The 16,292-nt window shown below is 33.6% G+C and overlaps 1 protein-coding gene across 1 annotated transcript; it reads left to right on the plus strand.

The window, feature by feature from the left end:
• The first annotated feature begins 75 nt into the window (after nt 1-75).
• Nucleotides 76-16,121, plus strand: LOC106061166 (regulator of nonsense transcripts 1-like). The gene is made up of 24 exons (XM_013219239.2): nt 76-578; nt 4,204-4,349; nt 4,441-4,530; nt 4,952-5,161; nt 5,771-5,909; nt 5,994-6,067; nt 6,165-6,337; nt 6,496-6,594; nt 6,717-6,825; nt 6,912-7,119; nt 7,347-7,493; nt 7,689-7,777; nt 8,158-8,272; nt 8,856-8,999; nt 9,101-9,314; nt 9,527-9,644; nt 9,739-10,038; nt 10,123-10,165; nt 10,408-10,539; nt 10,634-10,706; nt 11,931-12,095; nt 12,682-12,779; nt 13,412-13,534; nt 14,979-16,121. Exons 1-24 carry the CDS (start codon nt 393-395, stop codon nt 15,096-15,098), a joined length of 3,315 nt encoding a protein of 1,104 aa, XP_013074693.1. The 5' UTR covers nt 76-392; the 3' UTR covers nt 15,099-16,121.
• The last annotated feature ends 171 nt before the right edge of the window (nt 16,122-16,292 follow it).

The raw sequence follows: 16,292 nt of genomic DNA on the forward strand, positions 1-16,292 counted from the left end.
TGGTATGTTTTAAATGGCGTAATCAAAATGTGTGCTTGTTGAGGAGAAAAAAAAGGTGTTGTTTCCCCCTTGTTTCCTGTTTCTCTGCCTCACTGACGTCAGCTTCTTGCCAGACCAATCTTGTACGTCCGCAAGTGCCCTGGCCAAGGAAGAAAAGCCTACTAATCAACCCATGGCATTTGTCAACAACAATTTGATGTAGATGTGTTGTCTTAGTTACAAACTAATAATAAAAGCTAAGTACATTGTAAATGTTTATTAAGTTTTCACATTTTAATGGTATACACGTGGAGAACGCTGAAATTGACAAGAATCTACGAGAACATTTTTCTTGAGCAGCCAACAGCATATTAAAATTTGAGTTCGAATTCTTTACGAAGTAATAAAAAAAAATGAGTGTTGATGCTTATGGCCCTAGTTCACAAACACTAACATTTTTAGAAACAGAAGAGACTGATCTGTTAGGGGCTGACACTCAAGGCTCTGAATATGAGTTCACAGACTTCACATTGCCTTCACAAACCCAGTCACAAACTCAATCACACCAGGAGGTTAATGCAAGTCAAAATCAAAGCCAAGTAAGTAAAATAAAAATTTAAATTGTGCTTTTGTAGGCTCTTCTACTCACATTTCTATTGAAGCCTAGTCTAGACTCTGATCTAGATTAGATAGTCTCTATTGTAATACTACTAATACTTTTAGTATTAGAATCTAGTTATTAATATTAGTTATAAGTGGTTAATATTACAATTTACATCTTTCTATTTTTGTCAAAGTTCTTTATTACTCGGATGTGTCTTTCTTTATTTAGTTAGTCAAGTTTAGTCACTTAGTAATTGTTTTCACTACCATAGTCATACAAAAGACTTGATTTGAAAACTCCAATAATTTATTGAAACATCTATAAATATATGATTATAATTTATTTATAAAGAAAAGCGCAGGAGCAGGAATCAACACCAAGACTCTTGGCATGCTTGGTCCCAGAGTAAATGACATTTATTACATCTGGTTGGACAATGCTATTGTCCCACAATGTGACAATGATAATAAATACTGTGTCTAGAATTTTAGAAAATCAATTACTTTCTCTCTCACAATAATAAAAAAAATAGACAACATTCCTCTCAAGATTTTAAAAAAAAAAAATATCTACCCCGATTCTACCCTCTTCTTTAAAAAAAAACAAAAAAAACTGACCAACTATGAGTTATACTTAATGTCTTAATAGTCCATTTAAACCCTGTTTCAGAAAAAAAAAAAAAAAAAACTCACTTTTCAACCTCCCACTCAAATGCCCCCTCCTCCTCCAAAGTTAATAGAAGACACAGACTGTCCACAGTTGAATCCTGAAAATTATAATAGATAGGCATTCTATATCTAGAACATAATCACTTTTCTAGTAGATCAAGGTTAGATCTAGATCTTTACTGCCTTTACACTTGTCTTCCAGACTGCTATGTTATCTATTAATATAGATTAAAAATTTTTGGTATTTTACATATGGGCATGACATGGCCTAAATTGTGCAGATGACCCAAAAATATTAAAAACTAAATGTCCAGGATTTGAAGATTCACACAAAGCTACGTTTTAAACCAATTTAAATAATTTTACTTTACATTATGACTAAAGCATTATCTCACAAAGTTTGTTTTTTAGCCAAGCAGACACCCATTTAATATCAAGAAACACCTCGACCATTTGACAATATATATTAATATCACAATGCAAATTTTAAATCTGTTATAAAGGTTACGTGTCGATATATTTGTGCACGTTTTGTCAGACGCGGGGAAGGGGCGTTAAATAGACTTGTATAAATCTTATCCAACAGAACAGCATTTTCTCTTTACAAACATCACAGCTATTAATTATTATTAACACACTAAAAAAATTCAGTATTACTCTTCCCATTATGTTTCTTTCTCTTACTTTTAGCTAATGTCACAGCAAGATAATTGGTCACACCAAATTACTCATGTATGCTTGCTTGATCCTTCTCTCTGCATCTAGTCTACATTATCCTCATTGTCATTGCCAAATTAGACTGGGGGGGGGGGGTGTCTTTCTTTACATTGTTGTTTACAGTGCTTAAACTGCTTATTAATTAGATTTATATTATATTTTGAATGCATGGAGGTGCGGTAAAGCGCTTGGCTTCCGAACCGGGGTTCGAATCCCGGTGAAGACTTGGATTTTTTAATTCAGGATCTTCGGGCGCCTCTGAGTCCATCCAGCTCTAACGGGTACCTGACATTAAAAGTAAAGGCGGTGGTCGTTGTGCTGGCCACAACACCCTTGTTAACCGTAGGCCACAGAAACAGATGACCTTTACATCATCTGCCCTGTAGACCACAAGGTCTGAAATGGGAACTTTTTAATTTTTTGAATGCATAGATAATAAAATATACATTCAACGTTTAATTTCTAATTTTTTAAAACAAAATTTAGAATCAAAATATACTAAATATAATCCTTTTTTTTTTTTTTTTTTTTGTATCATCATCTAGTCACTGGTGTATGAGTAAAGCAGTGTTGTTAATAGGTTAATGATTAGTTAATGTTTAATGAAAACTTGATGTAGTTTAGAAGGGAGAGAGTAAATAGCCATGTCTCACTCCTGTTTGGACTTCAAATGCCTCTGTCAGTTGTCTGCCATGCACTATTCTGCAAGTCATCCCCTCATATGACTTCTTTTTTCAGGCACTCCATAGTGTCTCAAATGTCTCCAGAGGGTCTGTCTATCAACGCTGTTTTTTTTCTCATAGTCTATAAAACTGGCGTAGAGAGAGGGTTCCATTCTATGGACTGTTCCAAAATGATGCTTAGTGTCGCTATCTGATTGGTGCATGATTTCCCCTTTCGAAAGCCGGCTTGTTGGTCACAGAGATGTGGATCTACAGCATCTTTCATTCGGTTTAGCAGAATGCGGTTAAACACTTTGCCTGGAATGGACAGTAGTGTTATCCCTCGATAGTTGGAGCAGGAACTAATATTGCCTTTCTTTGGGAGTTTGATGGCACTTCTTTTTCCCATATCTTGCTGAAGAGACTGTAGAATAACTTCACTCTGGTATTAATGTCTGCCTTTAGTGCTTCAACTGGGATGCTGTCTGGTCCTGCAGATTTGCAATTCTTGATTTGCTTGATTGTGCTGCAAATCTCTTCCTTGGTGGGTACACTGCACTTGTTAGGTAGGTCTCTTGCAGCTGGCGATATCTCTGGTGGGTTTTCAGGAGTGTGTCTGTTAAGAAGCTCCTGAAAATGCTCAATCCATCTCTTCTTTTGTGCTTCTTCATCTGTTATCACGTCACCATTATTGTTTTTTAATGGTCTCTCTGACATGGCAAATTTTCCAGATAACTTTTTGATGACTCAGTACAGGTCTCTCTCTCCCTTCTTGTTTCTACTGGCCATAGATTGGGTCTTGAAGACAGCAACAGACCAGAAGCGGAACAGTATACTGTGGAAACAGCTAGATGACTTGGCTCTTCTTTCTCACACACAGCATCAGATGCAGAAAAAGATAAATGTTGTTGCAGACAATTCAGCTAGAATGTGCCTTACCATAGAAAGAAGAGCAAGGTGTTCAAGGTAAAGGCATCCAACAATACAATTACTGTCCAAGGTGAGGCGCTGGAAGAGGTGAAAAACTTCACCTATCTCGGCAGTATCATAGACCACCATGGAGGAACAGATTAGGCTCGTTAACACCATTGTTAAGCCAAAATTACTTTATGGGGCAGAGACTTGGAGAACCACCATGAAAAAAATCCAGGTGTTCATACCTGCCTTATGTATGATCCGCTGGCCAGACAAGATCTCTTGTGGCAAAGAATAAAGGAGCAGCCCATTGAAGTAGATATCCTTCAGAGACGCTGGAGATGGATAGGTCACATCCTTCGTAAGCCTGCATCCAACATAACAAGGAATACATGGCGCAGTGATTTGGAAGCAGATAGGCAAGGCGTGGGCTTGACTCGTCCAGAACCAAGATGCCTGGAGGAAGCCCCAGAAGAGACCACAGGCAGAGATGAGATGTAGTTTAGTCTCTTAAATGAGAGTTTAAAAAACTGCTGGTAACTTATTGTCACATTGTACCATATCTTAATAGTATGATTCAGTCAAAGCCTAAAATAAATTTTCTGCTAACTGTTCTACTATCTAGCACATTTTTAACCATGCAAAAATTGTTTTTCAGATAAATGGCATAGATCATGTTATTGAAAATGGTGATGTCAATATTACTGTATCTACCATTACACAAGGCATGGGTGAGCTTAATTTTGAAGAAGAACCTGAAGAGAATCAATTTTATATGAAAGACTTGCCAAAACATGCTTGCTCGTAAGTAAAATATACTCTTATTAAATAAAATACTATTTAACTTCAGAAGAAACTTAACCATGTTTTATGTATTTACATCTTCTTTTTAAAGGTACTGTGGAATACATGATCCAGCTTGTGTAGTTTACTGTAATGCTAGTAAGAAATGGTTCTGTAATGGAAGAGGAAATACATCTGGCAGGTAATTTGCTATACAGCATTTGTAGCAACCTTGAAACTGAAAACACACACCAAAAAAAAAATAGAATTTTGTTAATACTTTTATTTATTTATTTCATTTTTTTTATTATTATTATTATTTGTTGCTGTGGTAACATTAATTTTTCAGTCAGAATAACTTTATTTGATTACCCTATAGCTTTGGTGGAATTCAGTCATTAATTTGTTGATAGCTTATAATAGTTGGCAACATAGTTTAATACTTATATAATACTTACTTTGCTAAAATAACTTATATATATATTGTTAGTGTGTGTTAACTCCTTGGCATTTTAATGTTGATCTAAGTAAATAACTATAGAAATTGGCTGTAAACACTTTCTATTAACACTAAGAGTTGAATTATTCATGTTGTCCATAATTGTAATTGTATTGTTTTCTAGCCATATTATCAATCATCTTGTGAGAGCAAAGACTAAAGAGGTCACTTTGCATAAAGATGGGCCTCTTGGTGAGACTGTGCTGGAATGTTACAACTGTGGTTGTCGGAATGTATTTCTTCTTGGATTTATTCCTGCTAAAGCTGAATCAGTTGTAGTTCTGTTGTGCAGGCATCCATGTGCAAATCTTAGCAACTTAAAGGATATGAACTGGTAAATTTATTTTTCTTAAGATATATATATATATATATATATATCCCCATTATCTTTTGTTAACCCATTAGTTCCTTCTGCAGTTGGAAACATTTTCCCGTTTTTTGTCCTAAACCGTTGTAGAACGTTTCTAAAACCCCCTATTCAATATACTTGCTTTAAACTTTTTAAAAAGAATATTTCTTCTAGTCTTGTTGCAAGCGTGATTACAAATCATTTTGGAGATTACTGATTCTATTTTTAATAAAAAAAAAATCTGGAAGATTTCTATTATTTAAATAATTTTTTTAAATGAAAAGGCCCATAGCCCCAGTGTATAAGCCCCCATGAGTGAAAATGGGTATTTTTGAAGCTTTTTTTATATTCTAATGGTATTAAAAGTATACATTTTTTAAAACTAGACATCATTTTATTTTTAAAGTATTTTTGTTTGTTTATATGCATTAGATCTTGAATTTGATTTTTTTTTTTTTTTTAAATAATTTTTTAGGATTTTTCAAATTTGGAGTTATCCCTCTTTGCTTAGGGCCGGGGGGGGGGGGTGTCATTCTTAACCAGAAATAGGATCTTTTGGGTTAATTAATATGTTTGCTATTGTTACTTTTAAAGGGATCCAAGTCAGTGGCAACCATTAATCAATGATAGATCTTTTTTGTCTTGGCTTGTGAAAGTACCCAGTGAACAAGACCAGCTGAGGTCTCGGCAAATAACAGCTCAACAAATCAATAAGCTTGAAGAATTATGGAAGGTGAGTTTTATATTTGTTTCTACAATACAACTGTAGTTTATAATTTGTGATAATTATTGGCATTTTTTAATTATTTTTTTTTAGGACAATCCTGATGCTAAATTAGAGGATTTGGAAAGAACTGGTTTGGATGAAGAACCAACCCAAGTTCAGTTGAGGTAAAGAAAAATAGTTCTTTGTGATATAAATTTCACAAATTTTGTTGGGATGTTCTCAAATAAAAGTGTTATTGTTTTTTTTTTTTTTTTTTTTTAGATATGATGATGCCTACCAATATCAAAATATCTTTGGACCTTTGGTGAAACTTGAAGCTGATTATGACAAAAGGCTCAAGGAATCTCAGACTCAAGACAATATTGTTGTTCGATGGGACACAGGATTGAATAAAAAACGAATAGCCTATTTCTGTCTTTCGAAAGCCAATGATGGTATGTTGTAATATTTTAGGTGTTGATAGAAAACAAAATTTTATGCTTATGAAAATGTACCACTTCTTTATTTGCTAATGTATTAAACATTTGGCTTTTTTTGTTTTCTTATCATGTCTATTTTTTATTCTTGTCATTTTTTTATTTATCTTTTTAAGAAATGAAGCTAATGCATGGGGATGAGTTAAAACTGAGATATGTTGGTGAACTGCAGAAACCCTGGTCTGGTGTTGGACATGTTATTAAAATCCCAGACAGTATCCTTATTTTTTAAAAATTCCAGTCATAATGTGATTGTTTTTAGTTATAAAATTTATAAATATATGTTTTTTATAAAGAAAAAAGTAACAAGGGTTAATGACTTTAACTTGTAATTCAGACCATAGTGATGAGATTGCCATTGAGCTCAAAAGTAATGCTGGTGTACCTGAGACATGTACACATAATTTTGTCCTGGATTTTGTGTGGAAATCTACATCTTTTGATAGGTGTGAGAATTTTTTTTTTAAATTTATTTTTGTATGTTAACTATTTGTCCAGAATTTTAAATTGTTTGGTTTTCTTTTTTTATTAGAATGCAGTCAGCGTTGAAAACTTTTGCAGTGGATGAGACATCAGTCTGGGGATACATCTACCATAAGCTTCTAGGCCATGAAGTGGAAGATATTGCATTGAAATGTACCCTTCCAAAACGCTTTTCTGCTCCAGGTTTGCCTGAGCTCAATCATTCTCAGGTGTATGCAGTTAAAACTGTCTTGCAACGCCCTTTGAGTCTTATTCAGGTATGTTTGTTATACCTGCTTTGCTGTATACATTATATACACAAGTAGTTCTCTTGTGATTCAGTGTAGATTGTTGGGGGTGGTAACATATGTACCCATTATATATGAGCCAAAATCTTATCAGCTAAATTTTAGACCTGGTTTGAGATCTATAACTTAACAATTTGTTTGCTATGTCTATAGAAATGAAACTTTTGACAAAAACATAATGAATAATTATCTTACAGGGCCCACCAGGAACTGGAAAAACAGTCACATCAGCGACAGTTGTTTACCATATGGTCAAACAGAATAATGGACCTGTCCTTGTGTGTGCTCCATCCAATATTGCTGTTGATCAGTTAACTGAAAAAATACATAAAACTGGTCTCAAGGTAAATTGTCAGTTTACATCTTATATTCTTATATTCATCTTTTATTACACAAATAGATAAGACCTTTCTATCTGTAAAGAAACATTTTATTAGCATTTTAAATTCTTTTTTGTTTTTTTAAATGTGTAATGCACTGTTGTAAAACAAATTTTATCCAGGATAATAAATATTGTTCTAAAATCTTTTCATAACAAGGTTGTTAGGTTGTGTGCCAAGTCTAGAGAAGCTATTGACTCTCCAGTTTCTTTCCTTGCACTGCACAACCAGATAAGAAATATGGATACGTAAGTAACTTACAATTATAATTTACAATATTTAAAAACATGTATATACAAATTTATTTAATTTAATATATATATATATAATTAGAATTCTGAACAAAAAAAATGCCCTCTAGTAATAATTTTGCTTTTTTTTTTTTAAATCATTCTGTTCATATTTATAAAATGGAAAATGAGGCTTAATTCAGTGAGGCTTGTATACGAATTTTCTATCCAACTTATCATAAGTATTCAACCCATGCTAATCTTATTGGTAAATGTAGACATCAATAAATAATGTTTTATTTATATAAAAAAAAAAAAAGGAACAATGATCATTTGCTGTTGTTTTGTTTTTTTATGAGTAACTTCATATGATAAAAAAAAAATTAATGATATCTTAGAATGCCTGAGCTGAATAAGTTACAGCAGCTTAAAGATGAAACTGGTGAATTGTCATCAAGTGATGAAAAACGTTACAGATCTCTAAAAAAGCAATGTGAAAAGGAGTTGTTACAGGTAAAGATAAAGTTGTATACCTCACTATCAGCATGTCACGTCTACTACTAGATATAGAGGGCATTTAATTTTCAATCAAACCTTTTTTTTTTTCCTGATGTACATTATTTTCATTAAAATAAACTTTTTCTGTACCCTTTTTTTCCTTGTCTATTTGGGGAGCAGAACTTAATTTTTAAATTTGACTTTAAATCAGACTTATTTAACTGCTTAAAAAATAGCTTGTTCGATAATTGGGCTTTTTTTTAAGGGGGAAAAAGAAGTAGATTTGTTAATGCAATGGTGAATTACTATGCATGTCTTACCACCTCTAAATTAACCCGCAAGTAACAAATAAAACTATTTTACTCAACTAAAAGCTCAACATACCTAGGTGTAATAATAAATCTCAAAATAATTTCAATTAATTAACAGATCAAAGCAATAAGGTTTATTAAAAGAAATGCTCACAAATCAAACAATATTACATTTTAACCTTGGTTGGTTAGACTAAAGTTAGAAAATGCATCCTCTGTATACATAACTTTATTATTTGTATTTAATGTACTATACTAGGCTTAAGCACTATTCTTCTTATTATTAGGCTGCAGATGTTATTTGTTGCACATGTGTTGGTGCTGGAGATCCTCGCTTAGCAAAACTTCAGTTTAGTTCAGTTCTCATTGATGAAAGCACTCAAGCTACTGAACCAGAATGCATGATTCCTGTGATATTAGGATGTAGACAGGTTAGAAATTTTATAAGACCTGTTTACCCACACAAGTTTATTTTTGTAGTACTGGTATGCATATTTATTCTATTTATCTCAAACTTGATCAACTTTTCCAGCTTATTTTAGTGGGTGACCACTGTCAGTTGGGACCAGTTGTGATGTGCAAGAAAGCTGCTCGGGCAGGACTCTCGCAGTCTCTATTTGAACGTTTGGTTGTGTTGGGTATTCGCCCTATACGACTGCAAGTCCAGTATCGCATGCATCCTGCACTGAGCAGTTTTCCATCTAACATTTTTTATGAAGGATCTTTACAAAATGGTGTTACTGCTGGTGAGTTAGTGTTCAACAAATACCTTTCTCTGTAAGGCATTTGTCCTTCTTTCCCACGAGTATCATTTTAATTAATTGCCTTTTACTAAAACTATTTAGCTTTTTTTGTAGCTATTATAATAGAAATAAAGTTCATTGTTTCAACAAAATTCTCTAAAATGTAGTCACTAACAAAAAGTTCCTTTTTTATGCCTGATTATTTTATTTCACAGCTGACCGTACGCGACAAGGCTTAGACTTTCCTTGGCCCCAGCCAGACAAGCCAATGTTTTTTTACAGCACTTTTGGAACTGAAGAGATTTCTAGTTCTGGAACATCATATTTGAATAGGTAACTTTTCAAGCAAAATGTATGCAAAATAAATATGGTGGCAGATTTTTTTTTGTCTTTTGTTTCACTAAGATTGTATTTGTATATTTCATAGAACTGAAGCTGCCAATATAGAGAAACTGGCAACAAAACTGCTGAGAGCTGGGGTAAAACCTGAGCAAATTGGAATTATCACCCCCTATGAAGGTCAAAGGGCTTATCAAGTGCAACATATGCAATACAATGGATCACTAAATAAAAAACTGTATATGGAAATAGAGGTTGCCAGTGTTGATGCTTTTCAGGGTAGAGAAAAAGATTTTATTTTGCTCTCATGTGTCAGATCAAATGAACACCAGGGCATTGGATTTTTAAACGACCCAAGACGTCTGAATGTTGCCCTGACGCGTGCCAGGTAATTTTTTTTTTTTATTTACTGATTTTTTAATTGACTACATTTTTGGTTGCTTTTAAACAAATTTTTTTTTTTTTTTTTTAGATATGGTGTGATCATAGTGGGAAATCCAAAAATTCTATCCAGGGTAAGTAGAGACATTTAAATTAGTTTGTACTCACATTTTGTCGTAATATTTTTTATATAAAAAATGACTATTAAACCCCATGAAAATTGTACATACAGGAGCTAAAAACTCTCATAAATAGACCTCTAATGACATACATATTATATTGGATCTTGTTAAGTAGTGTTTTTTTTAATTTATGTATTTATTTGAGGATATAAAGGAATTAAGTACACTTTGTTACTACTTTGTATGTTTTTCAGCAAACCTTGTGGTGTCACCTATTGACTTATTACAGAGAGCAGAAGTGTCTTGTTGAGGGACCACTTTCAAGCTTGAAAGAATGTTTTGTCAACATCAGCAAGCCCAGAAAACTTGTTAATACAACTAACCCTGTAAGGAAAAAAAAAAATTTTTTTTTGTTATAGGTTGTTTTGTTTTGTTTTCCAGTAATTTCTGATGATGTTTATTATACCTTTTTTACACCAGGGTGGCAGATTTATGAGTAACACAATGTTTGATGCTAGGGAACTATTGGTTCCTGGAAATGCTTATGACAGAGGTATTTATTTTCTGATACTACTTTTTTAAATTCAAAATGAAAATATTAATGTGACAGGTGGGGAAATGTGACGTGTGTTTGGCGCGTTTTATGTCTAGGGGATGATTATTTTTAAGGCTATCACACACCAACCTATCAGCATATGAACCGGGAGCAGACACGCAACGTGACAAAGCAATGAAAGATAGATACAAAATAATAAATGATATAGTCCAGACTCGATAGCTCAGCTCGAATGAGAATGAAAGAGAGTCTGATTTGAGTTGGTTTACTTTATATAAGCCTGGAAAGTGCGGGCGGACACAGGAAATGTCCTAGGCTAAGATTTATCTTACACGTGGGTGGATTTGACTCGAGGTGGGAGTCGCACCTTGGAATATCACGCGGTGTGTTGACCAGGGTTATCTCTTAGTTCAAAGAGAGACGTGAGAGAAGGGGGGGGATTAGCTTGCATTCAAACCAAGGTGGTGTAAACCGCGACCGTCCTTCAGACATCCGGCGGGTAAGACAAAAGAGATTGTGTGTTTCCCTTTCCCCGATCAAGGGCAGATAAATGAAAGGACGCGCCTTAGCTATCTCCAATGTGGTCAACTAAGTCTAGCCTGGAGCGGAAAAGGTGTGGCGGGTGAATGATTTAGGGGTTGGATGGGGAAATAATTAAAATAAAATAAATAAATAATGAAAAATAATAATTAATGCTGTGATAATTTAGAGTGACTCTGACAGCGAGTTTTTGACTTGTCACAATTAATATCAGGTTAACTTAAGTAAAAATGCTGGAACATAGATATTAATTTAGTTTTACACTGTTCCCTCTTTAGTTGCAGATTTCATTGAACTGAAAAATAGTTCATATTAGTGAAAACATCTTGCTGGTTATTAAACATAAAAAAAGCAGATAATAATCTTTCTGTGGCCAACCATGGTACAGAGCACACATTCACTAACCTGTAGTCTTATATACACCTAGCCATTATCCATGGGAGTTGCACATTTAGTGGTGGCATTCACCGTTAGTGTATACTAAAAGAAATTGAAATTCCTGGCCAGGGGGCACAGAGAGGCCTAAATTGATGGGTCACAGAGACAGCTTCTAAAAATGCTCAATTTAAAAATATGCCACTGAATTTTTTGACAAGATGAAATTAGTTGATCATTGTTTTAAACTTTCATTACTTCCTGGTCCAAGATTGCTTGCCGTAAACAATTTTTTTTTTTTTTCAGCTAACAATTCCTATAGAGAACCAGTAATGCGTACGCATGATCAGCTGGGATTCATTGGTCCTGAGAGAGCTTATTCCAGAACTGCAATGAATATTCCAGTCCCTGTCAATATGTTTTTGCCTCATCCTTTGCCTCCTCAGTTTAATAATAGCCAAGCTTCACAAGGTCAGCAAATTGTTAACTTATATTTGTTGTTTTTTTAATTCCCTTATTTCATCATTTACTTTATTCATTAGCTATGTGGGTTGTGCTAGATTACTGTTCAACAAAATGTGGAAATTTTAAATGATACATGATCCTAATGTTTTTTTATTTATAAACAAAATGTACATGTGCATTTCTCCTGTAATAAATGTAAAAATGCAGATGACTACACATATATATATATATACACACTAAAATATTGGCTGTGTTTTTTTTTTTTCAATTGTAAACCAAGAGTAAAACAATGATTGGTGAGAAAAGTAGATTTCTCACAATTAATGACATTTATCAGTGTCAATGTCCTTTATTCCTAATACTCTGAAGAATATCATGCCAATGGATCAAAGGCTTGTATTGTTATCTAGACATCCCTATTTTTATGGAAAATGCTAGATCTAATTGAATTTAAGTGCTCAGGACTTGTTCAGCAACAAAAAGTTAAGGGCTGAATTATAATCTTTATGGGGATAGGATGAAATGTATGAATAATGTTTTCTGTGCTAAGACTTTATAGGATAAATAAAGACTTTTCATTTTCAATTTCTAGGTGGTCAAAAGGGCAATCGAGGCTGGAGTGGTAATCGAAGACAAAAACCAAACAAAGGATCACTTGCAAATAATTCTTCTCAAAGTCAGGCCAGCCAGGTATTTTTTTTTAATACTGTTATGACATGGGGTTGAACTAAACTCACTGATTCTCAGGTCGCTGGTATCTCTCTGATCGTAGAAGCACAATGCAACTATAATCAATCAATACTCCTGGTGAAAAGAAATAAAGTCAGTCTCCAAATAAACTTTATATATTCTGATTCACCTAGACAAATTAAAGGGAAAAAATCCTCAGTCGAGAAATCCAAAATCATCACTTAAGTTTCTTAACACATTTACACACTAGCTCAGGTCATTTACTTCTGACAGCATAAACAAAATGGAAAACATAGTCAGGGAGGAGTAGTTTTAAAGCAATAAAACAAAATTATTTCTTTTACCTTCACATTTAAAGAAGGATGTGGTGTTTAGCTTCCAAACTGAAAAGTTTCATTTCAATACCAACAAAGGCTTGTATTTTTAACTCAGGTTTTTAGGCCCATAAATACCTGATATGAGTTGTGGAAAGTAATGGCAATGATATGTAGGTTATGTGGCATTCTTGTAATCCAAACAGGCATGGTTTGCAAGAGCTTCCCATAGATAACTAGATATGAAGGTAACATGTTATTTTAAAAAATTTACATGTGAAATGTGCTTATTCTTAGTCTGACTAATCTTTTTTACAGGAATTTTCCCAAGGTCCTTTGACTCAAGGTATGTCAATGAGCCAACATTTTCAAATGAGCCAAGGCTTAAGTGGGCTTTCTCAGCCAGGTCTGAGTGGGCTATCACAGCCAGAGCTTTCACAGGTAAATAAATTACCTAAATATTGTCATTTAAGTCAATTATAACATGCTCAAAGTGAATCATAAAGAGTTTGTAGCATTAATTTAAAAAGCTCCTTAAGTTCTAATAAATATTGGTTTGATTATCAAATTTTAAGAAATTCATTTTTCCCCCTAAATGTTGTCTATTCATTTGAATTTGTAAGCAGCATGCATAAAGCAAGCGTTAAAAAACAAACAGATTGGCTGTCCTATTAAGCCTAGATTTTGATCTAGATGTTTCTCTTTTTGTTTTTCAATGTAAAATAGATTCAAATTATTTTTACATTATGTTTTTTTTTCTAAATCAAAAAGGGAATATCTGGTAGATAGATTAGAGACTTCTTTTGGGAGATATACCTATTAAAGCTAGATCTAGAATGTGCAGAAAATACACACGTATATTAATAAGCAAATAGTTTGTTGTTTTTTTTTTTTATTTATATTTAGGTTTTTTAGCAGTTTTTCTACATATTCTCAGCCCAACTGCACCACTTATTTATTCTTCACCATTTTTTCTTACCCTATTTTGAGCTGACCATTTCTTGAAATGAAAAAAATTTGCTGATACACATTAATCTAATTATTTTCATTGTCAGTATAAAAAACTCATCTGTATTTACATATACATTTTTCTAGACTTTTTGGTGTAATCATACAAAATATCTATTGTTTCTCTCAAAGCTTTGTGTAAGAGTAAAAACTGGCTTCTTTATAGAAGAGATTAGGATTCTTTCATTATTTAGTGAACAGTTATAGTTTTAAAAGTTATATTATACATGGTTTAAAATTGTGTACTAAAATGTCGTGGAGTAAAACCGTAGCATTGCTTTGAGCTAAAAGATGCAGGAAGATTTTATGTCACTATCCAACCCATTTGATCTACTGATAGACTTGTGAAAAAAAGTAGTTCCCCTTTCAGACCTTGTGGTCTTTAGGGCAGATGATGTAAAGGTCTGTCGCCTATAGTTTACGATGGTGTCATGTGGCCAGCATAACGACCAACCGCCTTTACTTTTCTCCAACTAATGTCAGGTACCCATTAGAGCTGGGTGGACTCAGATGCGCCCAAAGATCCCAAAATAAAAAATCAGTCTTTACCAGGATTCGAACCCGGGACCCCCCGGTTCAGAAGCCAAGCGCTTTACCGCTCAGCCACCGCGTCTCAGACTGATAGACTACATTACTATTATTTTAAATCAATGCACATATCAAGGCTAAATTAGGACTATTTCCAATGTGAAGTGCTTAAAAAGTGCGACTGAGCTAATGAAGTGATTCAGCAAACAATCAATTTTAGTCAAAACATTTTGAAATTTGTTGTGTGAAAAATTGACTTTTAATTAGTATTAATTTTTTTTTTCATTTACTATTGACCAGTAAACCGTTTTGTAAACTTTGGATGTCATATTTATTTATTTTTGAACAGGACAGCTTCATGGCAGATGATTTTAGGTCTCAAATGGATGTTCTTCTGTCGCAAGACTCAACCTACCAAGGAGATCGTCTGTACCCAACATCACATCTCTCCCAGGGGCCATTTAACTAGGTCACTCAATGGTTCAAGCCCCAGTGGAACTTCAAAGTGACCTAGTACCCCAACGGTCAGGCATAGCTCACCACTAGCAACGGCAAACAGGAGCAGTATGACGCGAATTCTAATGAAAAGGTTACTACCCGTTCTGGGACCTTTTAGTTAAGGGAAAAAACACCAACAGTTAACCAAGATGACAGACAAGCCATTGAAATGTGACATTGAACCACAGAATGTCAAATTCATGCAGTAGCAGTCAAGTCTAAACCAAGGTGCTTTTTCAGGTGTTTGTAACCCATTTTTACAAGGGACTTTTTTACTTTCGATGATGTCAAACAAAAAAAATAAGCATTTTATGTGTCAGGCTTCATAATCTGGAACCAATATTTTAATAAGTAGTATAAAACTTAGTACATTTTCATTGTTATCCAAAAGTTTTGTATTTCATTTTCATTAGGCTTAAGAATTTGAAAAGCATTACCAGATTGTTGACTAGATTATAAAAAGGTCAACAGGTAATTCTATAGACTTAACTGTGAGATAAAGGACATCACTGTAGCATCTCAATGCCTATGTATAGAAGGTTCAAAGCTCTAATCCTGCAGCAGTAGCAAGAAGTGGTGCAATACAGTTTGTAACTGCTGTGTCCTGATTGTATCTAGATTTCATGGGCAGACATCAAGTGTCTAGGGTCAAATGCTTGTTCAGCCAGCATCTTATCACCCTCTGACTGCCTTGTTTTAAAAATGTATCACTGATCAGACATGTATTATTTTCAAAGTTTTATTTTCCAATTCCAATTGGTGAATGAATTTTTTTTTTTCCTCCCTAATTGTATTCGTAGATAGTGATATCAAACTTATCTGCTTTTAGCTTTTTTTTGTTTTAAAGTTCAGTACCTAAAAATAAATTTGTTTGGTGAATCTTTTTTTTTTTCTAAGTTTTCAAAACTAAAATTTAATTCTGAAGGTAAATTTGAAACTTTTTGCTTAATACTATGCTTGCTTTCTCTCAACTAATAAAATCCATTTCCAGCAATTTGTTTGTCTTCAATGTTTATTCATTAGGTCAACACACAAAAAAATGTGCAATTTAAATAAACACTGCTTAATTTACATAGCATAATAAAATGATGGCATATGAAAAGGTGAAGGATGAATGCTTTTAAATAATTAAAATTAATATCTACAACAAAATAAGTAATGTAGA

This window comes from Biomphalaria glabrata, chromosome 1 (genome assembly GCF_947242115.1).
Source record: "Biomphalaria glabrata chromosome 1, xgBioGlab47.1, whole genome shotgun sequence".
In the NCBI taxonomy this organism is placed as follows: domain Eukaryota; kingdom Metazoa; phylum Mollusca; class Gastropoda; family Planorbidae; genus Biomphalaria; species Biomphalaria glabrata.

What these genes read in the sequence shown, in the direction of transcription:
- LOC106061166 (XM_013219239.2), top strand. Translation starts at nt 393, where the DNA reads ATGAGTGTTGATGCTTATGGCCCTAGTTCACAAACACTAACATTTTTA. An exon ending in CAAGTCAAAATCAAAGCCAA is followed by an intron (nt 579 to 4,203) that starts GTAAGTAAAATA and finishes ATTGTTTTTCAG; the next exon opens with ATAAATGGCATAGATCATGT. An exon ending in AAATCTACATCTTTTGATAG is followed by an intron (nt 6,826 to 6,911) that starts GTGTGAGAATTT and finishes TTTTTTTATTAG; the next exon opens with AATGCAGTCAGCGTTGAAAA.